This window comes from Mesoplodon densirostris, chromosome 6 (assembly GCF_025265405.1).
Source record: "Mesoplodon densirostris isolate mMesDen1 chromosome 6, mMesDen1 primary haplotype, whole genome shotgun sequence".
NCBI classification, from domain to species: Eukaryota; Metazoa; Chordata; class Mammalia; order Artiodactyla; family Ziphiidae; genus Mesoplodon; species Mesoplodon densirostris.
Genome location: NC_082666.1, coordinates 32,461,270 through 32,480,722, shown reverse-complemented (window position 1 = coordinate 32,480,722; position 19,453 = coordinate 32,461,270). Strand labels below are relative to the sequence as shown.

General features: G+C 45.6%; 1 protein-coding gene across 7 annotated transcripts in view; it reads right to left on the bottom strand.

Moving 5' to 3' along the window:
* Nucleotides 1–19,453, bottom strand: part of ZNF462 (zinc finger protein 462) — a 142,461-nt gene that overhangs the window by 19,821 nt on the left and 103,187 nt on the right. For all 7 annotated transcript variants that reach the window (XR_009532780.1, XM_060101167.1, XM_060101164.1 and 4 more), the window contains 3 exons: nt 16,113–16,380; nt 14,059–14,195; nt 3,957–4,180 (listed from right to left, as the gene is read on the bottom strand). Coding sequence is in view for 6 of the 7 variants with exons in the window: in XM_060101167.1 (XP_059957150.1) it covers nt 3,957–4,180; nt 14,059–14,195; nt 16,113–16,380 (629 nt within the window). In the remaining variant the exon portion in view is untranslated. The remainder of the gene's footprint in view (nt 1–3,956; nt 4,181–14,058; nt 14,196–16,112; nt 16,381–19,453) is intronic.

The following is a 19,453-nucleotide window of genomic DNA, read 5'->3' as shown; positions in this document are numbered from 1 at the left end:
CACATCCTTGCCAACACTTTGGTGCTATTGGTCTTCTTAATTTCAGCCACTCTAGTGGAGAGGTAGTGATGGCTTACTACCTAATTTGCATTTAATTGTCTTAATTTGCATTTCTTTAATGGTGAGTCCTACCTATTAAGCATCTTTTCATGTGATCACTTGCCTTTTGTATATCCTCATGGGTAAAGTGTCTATTCAGATCTTTTTCTCATTTTTAATTAAATTGTTAATCTTCTTATTACTGAGTTGTAAAAGTTCTTTATATATTTTGGTTAAAGTCCTTTGTTAGTTATTTTGCGAATATTTGCTTCCAATCGGTTGCTTGCCTTTTCATTTTCTTAATGGTGTCTTCTGAAGAGCAACAATTTTGATGACATCTAATTTATTGATTTTTTTCTTTTAATGTTCACAGCTATTGTATCATACCTAAGAATTTTTTCCCAAGAGAAATTTGAGTGACGTAAAGCATCAACAACCACTATTTTCCATACGGAAATCCAATGGTAACAGTACTATTTGTTGAAAAGTTATCTTTTCCTTATTCCCTTGGCACCTCTGATGAACATCAACCGGCCACATATATTAGGGTTTATTTCTGGATTTTTTCTTCTGCACCACTGATCCATACATCTGTCCTTATACCAATACCACACTTCCTGGGTTACTGTAGCTTTACAGTAAAAGTTTTGAAATAAGGAAGGGTGGGTGAGTCTTCCAATTTTGTTCTTTTTTCATACTGTTCAGGCTATTCTAGGTCCCTTGCATTTCCATATACATTTTAGCATCAGTCTGTCAATTTCTACCAAAGAAAAAAGCCTACTGAGATTTTGATAGATTGATTACACTGAATCTGTAGATCAGTTTGGGAAGCATTGCAAATATTCAGTCTGCTAATCCATGAGTATGGTATATATTGCATTAACTTAGTTCTTTTATTTCTCTCAACAACATTTTGTAGTTTTCAGGATATGGCTTTCACAGTTCTTGTTTATTCTTAAGCATTTTTATTCTTTTTGATATTATAAATGAAACTGATCTTCTTAAAATTTCATTTTCTCCGATTGTCCATTACTAGTATATAGAAATATAATTGGCGTTTGTATATTGATCTTATATCCTTCAATTCTGCTAAACTCACTAATATTCTAGTACCTTTTAAAATAGATTACTTAGGATTTTCTACCTACAAAGATCACACTGTCTGTGAACAAAAACAGTTTTATTCCTTCCTTTCCAATTCTTATGGCTTTAATTTCTTGTTCTTGCCTCATGGTTCTTGACTTTTGTATTTCAATCACTAGCAAACTTCTCTTTAGTACATTGTTTGTTGATACTCCTATACCCTTTTCATGAATGCTGAAATCAGGGTGTTGTACATCCTTCACCCCAATGAATGACCATTTTTAATTAGTGCATAATGTCAATGCCTATCAGTCAAAATTCACTTTCAGCAGCACTGCTGTCTATGTTTATAAAATAGTGTTTGGATAATTATTTCAAAAATTCAAATTGCATTTTGTATTCATCATTTAGAAAAGAAGAAATAGTTAATAAGCACGAGCCTCAAACTTCACAACGATTGAGACAAAGATGAAAATCATTAGGCATGCTGAGAGTGGCAATTCTTTAGCCTCAATTAGGTGCTTGTTGGACTTAATAAGCTGGTCAACCATGAGAGGGAGTAAGATTAAAGAATCGAACATGGCATAATGAAAATATAACATATCAAAAACCATGTCTAAAATGTAAAGCAGAGTCAGTGATTTTATATATATAGTCCATTTTAGGTCTTTAGGGACATAACTGCCTTTCTCATAGGTTGTTGTTATATTTGAGCACAGTTCAATTCACAAATAGACTGAGACGTGGCTCTCAGTGTGGGAAATACCAGGACTTCATTTAATCTTACAAAACTTCTGAGAAGAGTATACTGATTCCCATTTAGAAATCAGGAAACAGAGAAATTGAAGTAACCTGCTGTACAGTAAATGGTGGAGACGAAATTCAAACCTAGGTCTGTTTGGCTCCAAAAGTTCTAAACTGGGCTCCTAGTTTCCTGAGTAACCCATTTGTTTGATGCATATTCCAAAGCCCCACATTTCCACCTGCTTTCACAACTGGTATGGTTTCTAGCCTTCTCTGGAATTCTCCAGTGACTCACAGCTACTGTGCAACCATTGGGGAAGAATCTACCTTCCTGGTTTGCTCTGTCCCAAAATACCAGTCTGATGGCTTCAACACTATAATGAAAAGATCCGAGGTGGTTACATAAATAAGACACATGTGCATAAATGTAGAAAGCTTAGCTTGAGACAGATAAGTGATTTTCCTTTCAGTTTTGGGGCAGAAATGCCCAGGAAGTTTGGATAAGAAAGGGTATTGAAGTTTTTAAGTGAGGTAATTCAGGCGTTTCTTCTCTGCTTTCATTTTTGGGGAGACACATTAGAAAATGAATGCATTCCAAAGCAGAAAAGTTAGCATCAAACCATTAAACTGTAGATGGGTGATAAAGCTCAGCCTTCTCTCTCAACATCCCACAGAAAAATTCTAACCCTTGGGTACAGATGTCTCAGACAGGGATCTTTATAACTTGGGTTTGTAAGTCCAGAAAAGAGAAGCTGTTATTTCCACTGACAGTACACAGAGCAAGGAAAAAAGGAAACAGTATCAAAAGTGCTTCTCATTGTGCCTTAGGTAAACACTCACTAGATGTTTTGGATTTGTTGGTTAATTAGAAAACATTTCAATAGGCTCTTTTCATGAAACAAATACTAATCATCCCTACCCCCCCCACACACACACACACTCCCCACACTCTGGACAATATACAAAACCAGAAACAACTGTCTCAACTCCTGATGTGCCACACAAGTCCTCAGAGAAGTGAGGAAGCCATCTGGGATGATTTTACCCTCTGATCAGCACACTTTTGGAAGAGAATTCTTTTTCATAAACCCCTTATTTTATGTCCTATACTAATTTGTTCCCTCCACAAATAAAACACATACTGTACGGTCCTTACAGTGTTCAGACATGAAGAGCAAAGCCTTGGAAAATTTTTGTAGTCAGCAATATATCGGAAACAACCTACATGACTGAGGGACACACCGGCAGAGCCATCAGATAGAATAGGGGCCGGCAACTAAGGGTCCACAGCCTGTCGCCTAATTTTGTAAATAAAGTTTTATTGGAACACAGCCATGATCATTCATTTTTGTCTTGTCTAGGGCTGCTTTCTTGCTACAAGGGCAGAGTTGAGTATCTGCCACTGAGACCATCTAGCCTGCAAAACCTGAACTATTTACGATCTAGCCCTTTACGGAAAAAGTTTATCAACTCTTGTGATAGTACGTTTAAAATAACATGGAGGGCTTCCCTGGTGGCGCAGTGGTTGAGAGTCCACCTGCCGATGCAGGGGACGTGGGTTCGTGCCCCGGTCCGGGAAGATCCCACATGCCGCAGAGCGGCTGGGCCCATGAGCCATGGCCGCTAAGCCTGCACGTCCGGCGCCTGTGCTCCACAATGGGAGAGGCCATAAGGGTGAGAGGCCCATGTACCGCCAAAAAAACCAAAACCAAAACCAAAAACATAAACATGGAAAAATATTCCAGTTAGGGTAAATTAAGTACAAGAAAGGAAAGATATACTCTTCCATGTAAGGTAGAATCATAATTAAATAAAACAAAGGAAAGTGGGCATAGAAGAGACCAAAAATGTTAAGCAGTTGGATGTGGGGGTAGCATTACAGGTGGTTCTCTCTCCCCCATCTACATGTTCCACTTTTCTAAAACGACCTTACAATTCTTTTATAATAAAAGAATAAACTGAACCTCATTTTAAACATTACTTTGGCGCGTGTCTCTGTCTTGCACACAGTGGGTGTGGCTAAATTTGGCCCGGCCCCTCCCCCAGGTGTGCTGGGGGGCGGTGGAGGGTGGGGGAGGCCAGGCCTGTACCTTATGCTCGTCCCGAAGGTGGCTGTCCAGTTCCTCCGTGTGCTTGGTCTCATAGTAGCAGAGCTGGCATTTGTAAGGTTTCAGTTCATTGTGCTTTTCTATGTGTTGCTGGAGGCTCTCGTCACTGGAGCAGGTGAAGGTACACTTATCACAGCGGAAAACTACTCCCTGCAAGTATTTTGACAGTTTGGATCGGCATACTTCAATGGGGACAACGCGCTCTTCTGTGGAAACAAATTGAATATAAAGATGGGAATTTTTACTGATGGAAGGCAGATGTCCTCTCTCGGGAGTACAAGGAGAGACTCACCCATCCACTGTTGCTAATTCTCATGGCTCCGGGTCCATGAACTGCACACACATGCCCACCGTCCCTCCTCCAACCCCCCAAATCAACACAGTCCGCTGGGACACACAGGTGTTTCTAAGGCCGAAAACTCTCTGTGTACTTATTACCCAGAATGACCTATAAATAGGGGTGGGCAGGCTGAAAGGTGTTGGCTAATTCCTGAATGGAGGTGATGAAAGGAGGAGAGAAGAAGAGAATTTGTACCAACAGGAATGAGTATCAGCAGCAACCATCAGCGCATCCCACTTCCTCAGCAAGTGGCATTTAGGCTGGACTCACAGATGTCTTTAAGGGGGAAGGAAAATGACATTCTCAGAGCACCTATGTGCCACCACTGTGTACCTCCCTAGCTACTCTATTAGGCTGGAGTTATTCCCATTTTTACAAATTAGTAAAGCAAGGAACTGAGCTTTTAAGTAACTCTCTATGGGTCACAAACTCTGTAATTGCCTAATCCGAGATCCCCATGCCCGTCTACCAAACCGCAAGTCTGTTATTTCCCATCGTTTCCCATTCCATTCCTGTTTCCCCTTCCAAGATGTTCTCAAGGAGACTGTTTTCCTTTTCTGGAAACCAAGGGAATCTCTAATCTAAGTTCAAATCTGAAAACAAAGCATCCTGGGCACTTTCATTCACTGAAACTCCAACTCCACCTCGGAAGAACTGAGGCAGATGAAATGGTTGCAGGCAGCCTTCCGGGGGAGAAAGGGGTGGCGTGGGAGATGGGGAGGATTTGTGCCTTTACAGACAATCTGTAATCTGACTGTCACAAGGGAGAAAATAAAAGAGAGAGAGGATTTGGGTGCTTTTCCCATTCACATACCAAATGCTGCAGGGCTGGAAGTGTGTGTGCTTGTTTATTTTGTGCTCTCTCACCCTTGTGTTTAGCTGCTCAAGTTAAATTTCACACCAGTCTGCCCAGAGTTTCGGCACACGCGCCAGATATCCGTAACTGGGATAAAATTAAAATCTGTGCTATTTATGCAAGGATCAAATATAGCGTGTGCTTTCATGCTGTGTCTGAATTTCAGAAGACTCTGAAAGTTTACAGATGGACACACACAACATATATTTTTTAGAAAGAGCAATCTATTAGTAAGTCAGGGAAGTGTGTTGTACCCTCAGAGTCACCGAGTGGCAACATTTCCAGAGCATCAGGATGTTGTGTGCTAAAGCCCCTCACTCTGGGAGCCCTCCCTTTGTTGCTGGCCTGTGTTTGGCCCCTGGGGAATTTTCCCACCTGAAGCCCTGTCTTTCTCTCAACCAGCACATTCTCAGTGCAGGGCAGTCCCTGCCTTGGGAGCCCTTGAATGCAGCGATTAATTGGCCAACAAGAATCTAAGCAGAGGAAGCGTGGAAGGTGGTGTCTGCACCACACTCCCTGGAGCTCTAATGCATATGTTATTTTCCCTGTACAAAGAGTCAGTCGCTTATTTGGAAATATAAATATTTTTAAACCACAGTAGAGCAGACAGCTAAGAAACACATGATTATAATGGAATCCACACATTTTCTTAGAATAGCAAATGCTGTAACAGTCTTCTAACCATTCAGTTCCACGGTTTGGTGTAAATGGAGGGAAAAAATGCTTTGGCGTAAACTAATGAGCCTTAAGACAGCCCAGGCTATGATGTTTTATTCCTCTAATCCAGGGTTTCTCAAGAGTAGCACTACTGATGTTTTGATGCCAGATAATTCTTTGCTGTGGGAGGCTTTGCTGTGCAGTGTATCATGTGTATCATCAGCATCCCAGGCCCCTGCCCACCAATGCCAGCAGCACCTCCCCCCACCCAGTCACGACGACAGAAAATGCCTCCAGACAGCTGCACCCTGAGGAAGCAAGATGGACCCCGACTGAGACACCGCTCCAAGTCAAGTGCCAACTATTCAGTCCAGCTGCCCTGGGTTAGACAGGCGTGGCCATGAGCTACGAGCAAGCTGGCGCCCACGGCAAGAGATGGGGGACAGGCTGAAGCAAGGGGACCGGGTTCCACACCCTACAGCTCAGGAGTTCATGGGAAGTGTTGACACCAACTCTTCTGGCACCTTCCTTGAGACTTGCGCCCTCGCCCCGCCCCATGCTCTCTGTGTTTGCTCCTGATTTACACTTTGTCATTTCCACTGCTTCCTCTTTCCTCCTTTGGCTCTGGCCTGTCCCGTCTGCCCCGGTTCTGTCGACCTCCGTGGAGATGGAGAACAGCTGGCTATAATTTTCCACATAACGACGCCTCAACACCTTGAAGACAGTCATTCGGTCACCCTCCAGTCTTCCCTTCTCCCCCATAAATAAGCGGTTCTTTCAAGCTTGTGTTTTTTTTTTTTTTTTTTTCTTTTTGCGGTATGCGGGCCTCTCACTGTTGTGGCCTCTCCCGTTGCGGAGCACAGGCTCCGGATGCGCAGGCCCAGCGGCCATGGCTCACGGGCCCAGCAGCTCTGCGGCATGTGGGATCTTCCCAGACCGGGGCACGAACCCGTATCCCCTGCATCGGCAGGCGGACTCTCAACCACTGCGCCACCAGGGAGGCCCAACTTGTGTTTTTTTTAACAGGTCTCCTTTTCAACTCCTCTACCACTTTGGTTAGTCTTCTTTGCAGTTTCCTATTTCACTCTGTGTGTCTAAATGCATTTTGCACAAAGTCAGGAGCACCCAGAATAATACCTTGGAGGTGAAACAATAACAATGAATGGGAACGGCTGCTCCCATTTATTAAGGGCTCACTATGTTTCAAGCACGGTTAGGTGTTCGATCCTCTCAGCTACTTTTTTTTTTTTTTTGCAGTACGCGGGCCTCTCACTGTTGTGGCCTCTCCCGTTGCGGAGCACAGGCTCCGGACGTGCAGGCTCAGTGGCCATGGCTCACGGTCCCAGCCGCTCCGCGGCACGTGGGATCTTCCCGGACCGGGGCACGAACCCGTGTCGTGTCCCCTGCATCGGCAGGCGGACTCTCAACCACTGCGCCACCAGGGAAGCCCCCTCAGCTACTTTTTATTCTCACAACGCCCTGCAAAGTCAGTTTGATTATCTTCAGTGAAAGCTGAGAACAGACCCGTTAAGCTACTTCCTCGAAGTCGCTCCTCTAGTTCGGCACGAAGTTGTGACCTGGGAGCCTGGGTCCGCTGACCTTCACCGGCGCCCTCCTCTGTGCCTCCTGAAAAGAACTCTCAGGGCACATCCAGTCTGTTCGCCATGCACTGCTAAGCCTTTTATTCCTAATAGTTCAAAATCACAAAAGCTATCGGTGTCTAAGGCAACCATTTCTATCTGTATTTCTTTCAAATATCTTCTGGATTTCACAGAAGGTCATTTCCCTGCTGACTTATTCTGAAAGGTAAGACTTCCCATTTCCAAACTAAGACATTAACTACAATATGTCCCAAGTCTCTTAGTTAGATGGATGTTAATTTTAGAAAAAAGTTATCTTTTCTTTCCTTTCTACAAACATGGTTAACATGACCAAGATATAAAACAAGACAGACTCTAAAAGGCAGGTGAAGGACCAACAGTGTTTTCTCAATAAGGTTATTCATGGTGGAGGCCAGTGAAGGTCATAAAGTGGGAGACTGGAATGTTTCCAGGTAGGGCCTGAGCCCTGTCTTGGCTACAGAAGCTCAGCGCTTGGGGCTTTTTCTATGGGGGCAGCGACAACTGTAGGTCTTTTCTTGACTTCACACCTCTCGAAATTACCTTGGGTAAGAAATCAAGGCCTGAATCACACGCATTGTGACTCAGCTTCCAGCTCTGCTTGCAAAAATATTATGACTTCACCAGTTTGACTACAAGATAGATCGTGTCCCTCATCTCCTCATACTCAAAAGATGGCTTAGCACTGCAGCTGGACAGAAAAGCCAAAAGGCTCCAGCCCGGAGCAACGCCACACTGTAGCACATGGGTGCTAAGGCTCACCAAAAGCCCGGAAGTGTGTGCCGGGTGGAAAAATCGCAACTACCAAGGCGGGGGTGAGGGGGTCACTTCTGCTCAAAACAGTGAAAAACGACCTCACTGTGGAACCCAGAATCACCAAGTAAAAATTCTTCCTGAAAGGGAGACCACAACACACATGGGTTTCCTCCCCACAACGTGCCAGGCCTACATGAAGCGGGGGGAGATTTGGAAGTCATTCACTCCAACAAACTCTGAATGCAGGTTACCATGGTAGAGGGCCAAGACCCTCTCTGGGCCAAACCAAAGACCCACCTGTTACTCTCTCTCAGCTCAACAACTGACAAAGGCTGAGTACTAGAAAGCCACCATCCCCAAATATAACCATAAACAGACACACATAAACATAAGCACAACAGCTCCTGTAAGAAGTTTTGACATCAGCCAGGCTACCACCCTCAAGCCAAACAGAGCTGGGAGCTGCATGTCTAATTCTAACAGGCCAAAGCACGTGATGGGGATGAAGGGAACATGTAATCTCACTGAATAAAATGAAAGACTATCAATCTCACCATAGATTTTTTTTTTCTCAAGAAAAATGATACTGATCAGATAAATTAGGGGAGATTAGTTCAGTTCCAAAAAGATACCCACCTGCAGGGTTCAGTTGTACTCAGCATTTGTGTACATATTGAGGTTACAGGCTGGGAAACAGAGAGGTTAACATGCCAACTAGAGACCAGTCTTGGTGATTTACACAGCTCCATAATTATAATGTAAATATTTGGCAGAACTGTTTCACGCCTATAATTCAATCTGTGCCCAGCTTTTTATACCCAGGTTTGCTGTAGGTATACCAGGGACGTCTAGGCAAAGCGATGCATGAGGCATTGTGCTTCCGATGGTGACGAGAGCTCAGTGGAGGGACTTCCCTGGTGGCGCAGTGGTTAAGAATCCGCCTGCCAGTACAGGGGACACGTGTTCGAGCCCTGGTCCGGGAAGATCCCCCATGCCGCGGAGCAACTAAGCCCGTGCGCCGCAACTACTGAGCCTGCGCTCTAGAGCCCGCGAGCCACAACTACTGAAGCCCGCGCATCTAGAGCCCGTGCTCCGCAACAAGAGAAGCCACCGCAATGAGAAGCCCGTGCACCACAATGAAGAGTAGCCTCGGATCACTGCAACTAGAGAAGCCCGTGCACAGCAACGAAGACCCAATGCAGCCAAAAATAAATAAATTTATTTTAAAAAAAAAGAGCTCAGTGGAAACATACTCCCGAAACTGTTTACTCCTTCGTTCACTGTCTCTCTTGCCACTAAAGCTCAAGCTCCTTCAGTGCCCAAACCTGGCCTGACTCTTCCTGGCTGTATCCCTAGAGCTTAAAGCAATACTAGCACAGGATGGGCGTTCAGTAAGTGTTTGTGGCATGAATAGAAACCCACCAAACCTCCTACCACCAACTTTCTCCTTGAAGCAGAAGTCTCGGGGCTTAATTTTTCTCCAGTTAAATTGGTCCAATCATGGTCAACCTCACCAAATGTTGATCTGACCTAAGTTCACAGTTCCTCCAAGAGATGGGTCTATAATCCTTGGCTTCAATCTTTGCTAAATTAGAATTCACAGGTGTCTCATCAGTACCCCAGCTTCCCAACTACCTACAGAGTAACGTTCTACCCCTATGCTGGTACCCAAGCCCTCCTTAATTTGGCCGGAATATACTTCCCTAGGCTTGTCTCCTATTCTCTTCAGAGGAGTCTAATACCACTCTGTAAACACGTCTTGCTTCCACTCATCCGACTGGTTTGTTAAAATTCTCCTTCCACTCTGTAGTGAGTCAAATGGTGCTCCCAGAAATTTATGTCCACCTGACCCCTCAGAATGTGACCTTATTTGGACATGAGGTCTTTGCATGTTAGTCAAGACAAGGTCCAGGTGAGATCATATTGGATTAGAGTGGGTCCTAAATCCAGTGTTCTTGTAAGAAGAGGAAAGGGCACACCGACACACACTGACACATACTGACACACACACACACACACACACACACACAGAAGAAGGCCATGTGCAGATGAGGCAGAGACTGGAGTGAAGCAGCCACAAGGCAAGGGAAGCCCAGGAAAGTCGGGAGCCAGCAGAAGCTGGGATGAGCCAAGGAAGGATTGTCTCCTAGTGACTTGAGAAGGGGCCCAGCCCTATGAACACCTGCATTTCAGACTTCCAGGCTCCAAAACAGAAAGAGAATACACTTTTGTTAAGTCCCCCAGATAACGAATACACCCACCTTGAGTCTTCTCTGCCTGTTGAAATGTTATCATGGATCAGTTTGAAAGCTACCCCCTCTACCACCTTTTTCTACCCCAAACAGAAATATATCTGCCACTGGGAATCTCCCAGATACTGATCACTCACTATCTTATATGTACTTATGCACACGCTTCATCTCCTTGAAGAGGGCAGACTGGGTCTCGTGTACCCCATCTTAACCCAAAGAACGCAGCATGCCGTGGCATGGAACAAGCAAATAATGAATGTTTGCTGAATGCATGGACACACAGTATGCTCTCTCTTGCCACAGCCAACATAATTCCATGGTTATTTCTCATTCAGATTTCCCGGGAGTGAAACGGATTCTCTTTCCCTTCCTCCCTATGTAAATATAGCAATTTGTCTGGACAAAAAGCTAAGGAGACTCTAGTCTTGCAAACAGCAGCTCAGTCTCAGGGCCAGTTCAGAAGTTGTTTTTCTTGCCTTTCATTCCACGTATTTTAATTAGCTAAGGTCTCAGAAAGATCTCGTACTGCAGGCCCTAGAGACCAAAGATGTTTATTCATCCACAGAGTAAGGAAAGCACAGGTGGAGAAAGAGCCACATCTGGTTACTTTGAGATCAGCCCCAACTCGAAATTGCCAGGCAGACACCCAACCCTGTCTCTTGACTTGTCGAGACCAGCTTCCCACTGAGCTGCCATTTTGAGTTGAGATGGCCACCAAAGCCAGGCCAGGATGCAGATGGCAGCTACGCTGTCCCGAAGCACCCTGCCCCCTGCGGCTCAGTGGTCCTCGTCTCTGACCTCCAGTCTCCAGACCACGCCATCCTCAGACCCAAACGCCACAGCCACTAGAATGCTCAACAGAGTGACACCAGCCACCTCCCCAAGGATGAGACAGTGACGCCTGGTGGGCAAAGGCATGGGCTGGGGGTCAGACAAGCCTGGGTTCAGATCCCAGGCTGGGTTGCTTATTAGTCATTTGACCTTAGGTAAGATGCTCAGTCTTTCTGAAGCTGTTTTTTCTGTTGTTGTCAGGGATAACAGTAATACCTACCACTTAGGGTTTTGTGAAAATTCCATAAAATGACTCACTGAAAAGCACTTAGCACAGCACCTGGTACCTAATAAGCTCGCAGCAATAGTAACCATTGCTGTTGCCGTGGATGCAGTCCACGGCATTATTACCACCACTCCTCAAATGCTCATGCTCATTCCAGATTGTGTACTTTCTGACCCCAATGAGGACAGTATCTATATACTCTGATGCCTCTTTTAAAATAAATCATCTCTATAAATAAAGAGAAGAGACTGTAAGTAAGCAGTGACAGGCAATATGACGGATGGGTCATGGGGTCAGAGGGCTGCGTTGACACACAGTTTCCCTGCTCACCGGTTGGGTGACTTTGGTTAAACTACTTCAGCCCTCGTGGGCCCAGGGGACTCGCCACTGGATTCAGGGTGGGGACAGTATGCTCTACATCCTACACGGTCCCCTCAGGAGAACCCAGTGGAGAAACTCCTTTCAGGTTCCAGCATCTCAGATTCCTGAACAAAATTTCAAAAGTCTAACAAACACTCTACATCCAGTGGCTTCCGTTTTTGTCTCTCCTACCGTGGGCCGCAGTCCCAGGGCCAAGACCGCAGCCCACTGCTAACAAATGCACAGCACCTCACGGCGGACACCGAGGACCCAAACTCTAGGTGAGCTTTTTCATACTTCACGTGAACTTTCAACTGCTTTCTCCTTATTCTGCGTTTGCCCCCATCTTCTCATTTGTTTTTAATCCTACAGTTCTGCACGACTATTTTTAAGATACCTTAAATCCTTTGTGAAACGATCGTAAATAACTACACTAAATCAAAGAAAAAGTTTTTTCCTGCTTCAAGCTTCACGTACGTAAAACAGGACTACGGGTCATAGTACTGTCCCTCCCAGTGTGGCTGGACGATGAAGTAAGCGTGTGTGAGAGGCACCAGGTCAGGTGTGGCATGCTCCAGGCATTAAGCATTTCTCTCTCTCTGCCTCCGTTTCTTGAATTCTCAGCTCAGGGAAGGAAAGTCATCAAGCGCATTAGGCATCAAGGCTCTGATCCCACCAGGCAGCAACATGGAAAAGAGAGAGAATCCACTGCCAAAGTGGGGTCTCACCGATGCTGTCTGCTCTACAGCAGCACGACTCCTGGCCTCGCCCCAAGCAGTGCGGGCACAGAGCCAGCGACACACACATGGGCCAGGGGACCGGAAGCCAGGTGGCTGAGGTGGCACACCAGGAGGGAGCACCCGGGCCAGGAATTCCTGCCTAAACGCTCCTGCGTAGCTTTCCCCAGCTTGCAGGCGGACGTCCTCGCCAGCAGGCATGTCACGTCTCATGAGCCTGTCCGGGGAGGAGGGGGACCTGAGGGCGCAGAAGGCTGAGTCTTCCACGGAGTTTGCAGCAGACGTGGGTGACATGTCACAAAACATGCCGGCCAAAGGCAGCGGCTCTGGGGAAATGCTGGAAACTTTGAAAATGCCCCCTCCCCCCGCCCCCTGCGATGCCCAGCATTTCAGAGTAACATCTCAGCAGGGTAGCAGAAGACACTTGTCGCTTTCAAGTCTTTTTTCGGTATTTTCGGCAAATACCTAAAAGCTTTCCCAGGTTAGAGGTAAAGGAAGGAAGAGAGGCAGGAAGAGGAAGAATAGAAGGGAGGGAGGGAGGCAGGGAGGAAGGAAGGAGAGATGGAAAGGTCAGTAGGTGGAAATAGCATGAGAGACTGGCAACGGGCACTCTAGCCATCTTTTTCCATCCACCTCTGGCTTGAACCTCTTCCGGATAAAGTAGGTTTTACATAAACATATTTTTCCTTCCAGTGCAGACGGGGCCTGTTGTTTAACTGTTTTAATTGGCCAGCAGTAAACTCCACTCAAAGGAAAAAAACAAAGAGGACCTAGAAGACGTACCCCAGCTTATCAGAGGTGTTGACATTTATGGAACACCCAGGATGCACCCACATGGAACACACCAGACGCTCAACACGTCACCTCAGAGGCATAACTCGTCACCTCTTTTTACGGAGGAGAGGGAGGTTAAACACAGGAGGCTTTAAAGCTAGAATTTAATCTCAAAGCCTATGGCTTTTCTAACATATATCAGGCCACTTTCAGTTTGAAGAATTTTCGCTCTCCCTCCAGTTCAAGGGAAATTCCGCATTCTGCTTTGGAAATCATCATTTTGGTCTTCGTCCAAAGAACTGCTTACAGCCACAGAGCTCCCTGCCCTCACCCACCCACTCTGCTTCTCATTCACTCCTTCCTTAGCAAGGTCGTGAGACGGGAGGACTGAGGATATAAAACTCCCTCTCAGGGGGAAGCCCCGCAGAACTGTTCGCTGCAGAATCCATCACCTTTGCCTCCCGCCACGTGTGAAGGAAATCCTCTCAGCTGGAAGATGTTTTTACCCTGTTGGCTGTCACTAGGGTGATCGCTGTGATTTCTTGAGGGAAGAGATATGGTGAGGAGCAAGGGACCAGGCAAAGGTGCCGCTTCCACCTTGAGACGGCTTCCCCCTCACGCCACCCGAGCTACCTTCCCCCCGCCCCACACAAGAAAACCGAGCTTGGAAGGTTACCTCGGTGCAGCACAATGTGGTCAATCATGTTGCGTTTGTATTTGGTGTGATAGAGGCAGAGAGGACAGCGAAGATCTTTGGGGCCCTCCTCGGGGACCGCCGAATGCCCGGCTTCCACGTGCATAGTAAAAGCAGATCTGGGAGGGAGGCGGGGAGACAGGCGATGAGTGTAACCAAGGAGCATCTCACTCACACCCCCTGCCAGCAACCCTACTACAGAGACATTCCACCCGGGGGCCAGAACTACAGTGGTTCATCATGTTTGCTGGCCGCAAGTTCCCTGGTCACTCGTGCAATAACTAAGCACTGTCATGCAGTGGTAACTTCTTTTTGGAAATTTTGCTACCTGGCTGGGCTCAGGCAGGGCTGAGTTTGCAAAGAAAGAAACAGGCTCCTAATTTTATTCTTGAGAATTAGAAGTTGCCTGTTAAACATATAAAACAAAATCCCTACAAGAATATATTTCTCATCAGGCTCAGAAGGAGAGGGGCTGTTTTGAAGCTGGGAAGATTTATCAGCTGCCTCGGTGACTCTTCCCAGGGAACAGGGGAGGGCAGGCTGGTTAGGAAGTCAGGACGGTTGATGACCACGTAAAGGACACTCAGAGCTGTTGCTGTACCAGCCCTAAGGCGGAGGGCACCGCTGCCTCCCCACTCCACCCTTCTCAAAACCTCAAAACTTACAAAGCCTTAAATGTCTCATAAAAATGGATGAAACCAAGAGTTTAACGGGCAAGGTCCCCTTATTAACCCGAGTGCCTCTCTGTGGGGAAACATGTACACCTGTCAGTGGGCCCTTGTTATCTGGGTCCTTTTTGCCTTCTCTCACTTCTAAGGTCACATACATATTTATCTAAAAAACAACTGAACCACATTAATAGTCAGAGATGTAACATATTTTCCATTAAATCCCAGCAACTAAGATGTTGGTGGAAAAGAGACTTGTTTTTCTATCAGTTCATGTTTTTTGGGGGGGCATGAAGTCTACTCACCAGCCTCTCCGTGTGGAGTGTATATTGAAATACTGGAGTGACCTAAAGCCCAGGCCCTGACGGCAGCAGGAGCAGATAATAGCTTTATATCTGTGCTATAGCATTTCATATTATTACAAAAGCTTTCTATCTATGATACAATAACACTTATTAGTGTTGCCTTTGTGCCAAGCACTATGCTAAGCACTTTACGGCTTCATTTACGGTTCTTTTACTCCTCACAAGCGCCCTATGAGGAAGGTACTATTATTGTCTTTTTTTTTTTTTTAACAGATAAGTAACCAGAGACACAGAGAGGCTTAGTACCTTGTCCAAAGTCACACAGCCAGTAAGTGGCAAAGCTGGAGTTCAAACCCAGGTAGTCAGGCTCCATATTCTACACTCGTAACCATGAACCTAAACAGTATCTCCCAGGATGAGATGAAATCACAGGAGTTTAGATTAAATGATAGGAAGCATTCCAATCTTTCTCATACACAGGAGCAAAGGTGACTCTGGCTTATCTTTTTTCTAGAAGGGAACTCTCTCTGTGATTGTTCAAGTTTAGTCTTCCCAGTGTGGAATCTTGGTTCTCTGGGTGTCTTTCAATAATATGATCTTAAGAAATAAGAAATCTCTACAACGGTAGCAGGGGCGTCACGACTCCTGACATTCTCTCTTGACTTTGACTTTGCTTCCGAGAAGATATTTTTTTTTCTCCAAAGACAAATAAAATAAAAGGTGAGGGTGAGGGTGTGGTTTTCCAAAGGGAAAACACTCAGTGTTTCACATACTGGGTCAGGGAAATCCTTTGCCATGATCTCACACTCCTTGGGCACCCATCTGCTCTGATATTTTAAACGCATTTGTTCTGATATAGCTCTTCATCTCTTCCCCAAACCCCCCAAAACAGTCTTCTGGAACTAGCCTCCTCTTGTGAAGACTGGACCCAGCAACCCCTTCTTTATCCCACAGGCAGGGCCTCCCATGAGCTCCAGATAGGAGAGTGAAAGGGAAGAGTATGGTGAGGGGTGAAGCGGGTGCAGCCACCTTGTTTTTCAAGGCTGTTCTTCACGCCACTTACTTAAAGCCTGTGTAAAAGGAGCAGTCTTTGCACTTGAAGAGCTTCTTCCCACCGTGCTTGTCCCTGTAATGGCGCCTGATGCTCTGGATGTAGCCAGAGGAGAATTCACAGAATTCGCAGTGAAGAACGGCTTCCGTCTTCTGCTCAGTGCCCCCCGCAGCTCCAGAAAGAGGCACGGGGCTAACACGGCTGTTGTTTCTCGCCAGAGCAGCGGATTGATAGTGGTTCAACTGCTGCTGAACATCTGGAGGCTCGGAGTAGGATGAGTCTGTGGACAGATGGGGGAAGATGACACCAGACACAAAGCACACAGTGGAGGTTTGCCACTTGAAAACCCCCAACATTAGTTTTGAGTTGTTTTGGGTTTTTTTTGCGGTACGCAGGCCTCTCACCGCTGTGGCCTCTCCCATTGCCGAGCACAGGCTCCGGACGTGCAGGCTCAGCGGCCATGGCTCACGGGCCCAGCCGCTCCGCGGCACATGGGATCCTCCTGGACTGGGGCACGAACCCGCGTCCCCTGCATCGGCAGGCGGACTCTCAACCACTGCGCCACCAGGGAAGCCCTAGTTTTGAGTATTTTTTTAAAGGGGTTGACTATGATCCCAGCTTTCATCTTTATTTACATTCTACAACGCATCTCTGGGGAAAGGCAGGTAGGGAGGAAGCGTCACTTCTTTTAATCTGACTTTGAGGGTTCACAGCATTTAAAAATAAAATTCTGAGGTTAAAGGTTTCAAAGTGAAGGAAGAAAGTAAACTGTTTTTTTAAAGGAAATTGCAGCATGGCAACAGGCTGCCACAGAATACCCATCCTTGTAGGTGAGATAAATAAACCCGCACAATGTACACAGGCATCCACATGAGAAAGGAAAGTAGAAGATGCAATATCTCCTCCTTTGCAGCCCAGAATTATTCAAGCCAACCGGGGAGGGAAAAAAAAAAAAAAAAAGTCTTTAACAGAAATGCTCAAGCACATGGCACTCACAAATATAAAAGTGTTTTATGCCTTTACTGTCAAGTGATTTAAATTTTAAAATATAAAAATCCAATAGTGTTCTCCAGGAATGGATGTTTAAAGCTTAGTCAGCATTAAGATGGAGATTTATTCATAAATCCCATTAAAATGAAATTCCAAACAAGTTTCCCTGAAAGGTATTTGAAAGTTTGCAATTTGGAGGAAAATGCTGGAAGTGACAGGCACAAATCTTAAGCCTGTGACGCTCCAGTGTCATGTGGTGGGGAAATCTAATGTAGACGGGAGGTGGGAAAATCTCAGTTTCGTCCTTAAATAATAATTTTTTTAAAAAAGAGAGAGAAAGTGAAAAGAAAAAAAGGTCTTGAACCTTTTCCCAACACCCAGCTCTGAATGTTGAGGTCAGGAATTCATCAACGTTATCACCACCATTGTCCTATATAACCTAGGCTGCCCATCAATGACACAAATGGAGTCTGTGAATCCCACACAGATGAATTTCAGTGTAACTTTCTTTGAAAAGAAAACAAAGGATTCTTTTCTTAAGCCTTTCAAAAAGCAGGGGGGAAACGGGACAGACACTGTACCAGCCTCCTCCTGATTTGATGGACACCTAATTTTCCAAAGTGTGATTTCCCCAGGTGGGACACGCGGTGGGGCGGGGCTCTGTAAAACCCATATTTGATGAGACTGGTACCATCCACCCCATTGGCCTCAGAGCAGTTCCCTTATTGTGGGGTCACCTCTTGTCTTCAAAATACTAAAATTCCTCCCCCCCCCTTCTTGTTCCCTCCTCCCCTCCTCAATTCATATTCCTCAAGATTGAGGAAAAAACCCCTTTGGAAATTGTAAACAAACCTGCCACACACACACACATACAAATAAAACAAAAGGAAACTCAAACAATATCTCCGAGCCTCCATGGGTTCATTACCAGGTGTAAACTGAAGACAAAGGAAGAAAGACATTAACACAACTGAATTCATTTCACCCGATTCTTTTTATCTCCTTTCTCCTTATTCCTCCACCCTAGCCAATGAACCCACTGAGGATCAGAATAATGCAATTGTCAACTTCTCATTCTTTCTTTCAACAGCAGGTTTGTTTACCATTTCATGGACTGTTTGAGATGTTTTCTGTTTAAGCTCTCAAGACTAGTTTCTGCTTCAGACACACGCAGGATGAAGCACAAAGCATGCTCTGGCCGCCTCTCCTGTTAACTGGGACTTGAGCTGCTGGGAAAGCACTGCCACGCCAGTACCCCGGCCAGCCCTGCCCTCTCGCCAGTGCTGGTCCTGGTTTGCTCCTAGCTCTACAGGAAAGAAATCCTGGGACCAGCAAGGCCGAAGTCAGGTCCGACTGCCCTGCCCAGTCGACCATCCACAAATCTCCCCAGAGACCAAAACAAAGGAACAGCCCATTTCTAAGTAAGCAAGCCACCACGGCCTCCAAGAGTCAGTCACAAGGCACCGGACAGCTCCAGTCCCTTTCTAACAAAATTACAAACTGGCTCCTAATCAGAAGACAAACCAGGTCAATCTGTCTCCCCTACCTTCTGCCACCCCTGACCTAGAGCACACGTAAGACTCTCTTGGGTAAAACTCCCCAAAGGGAGAGGAGTCTGACTCAACACATTTTTCTTCTTTCTAGGGTCTATGGCATATCATTCCACCCATCTCGAAAAACGCATTCTCAATTTTAACACGGGTATTTCTTTGTGATACGAAACTTGAAATAAAAATGCTAGAAGTCGTGGAGAAAGCATTCCAAGAAAGGACAGCTCATCACCCTTCACAAATGGCAGTGTGAAAAGAACACCTGTATGTATCTGTGTCATAAAATCCTTCTTTCCTGGTTAAAATCAGATGGACAGGTTTACTTACAGAAAGAAGCAAATCTCACCAACTTAGGATACACTTGCAATAATCCCCAAGTGATAACTTTTTGGGTCTTCTGAGAGCTTTACTGTCCTCTCTGGTGCCAAGACACACTCTTCCTCGCTTTCACTTGGAGTTTGTGAATAATGTACAGTTTTAGCACTTCAGGCACTAAAGTGACAAAGACGTGAGTGTGTCTGATTCCACTGATCCTAAAAAAGCCCACTTGCTGAGCTACATAAAATCCCAGTTTGTTCACGAGGCACAGCCAGAAAGAAGAGCAGAAGAGGATGCTTTTGTGCCCAGGTTAGAAAAACAAACAGATTCTTAGCAGTGAAGGGCATGTCACATAAGTTAAAAATCATCATTAAGACTCTTTTCTTTCATTCCAAGCTTAAGAAAAGGAAAGGAAAAACACTCTGTGCTTGCAGAGCCCGACCTGTGATCATGGGAACATACAGCAGCTAAAGCACAGGAGTACAGGTTACATCT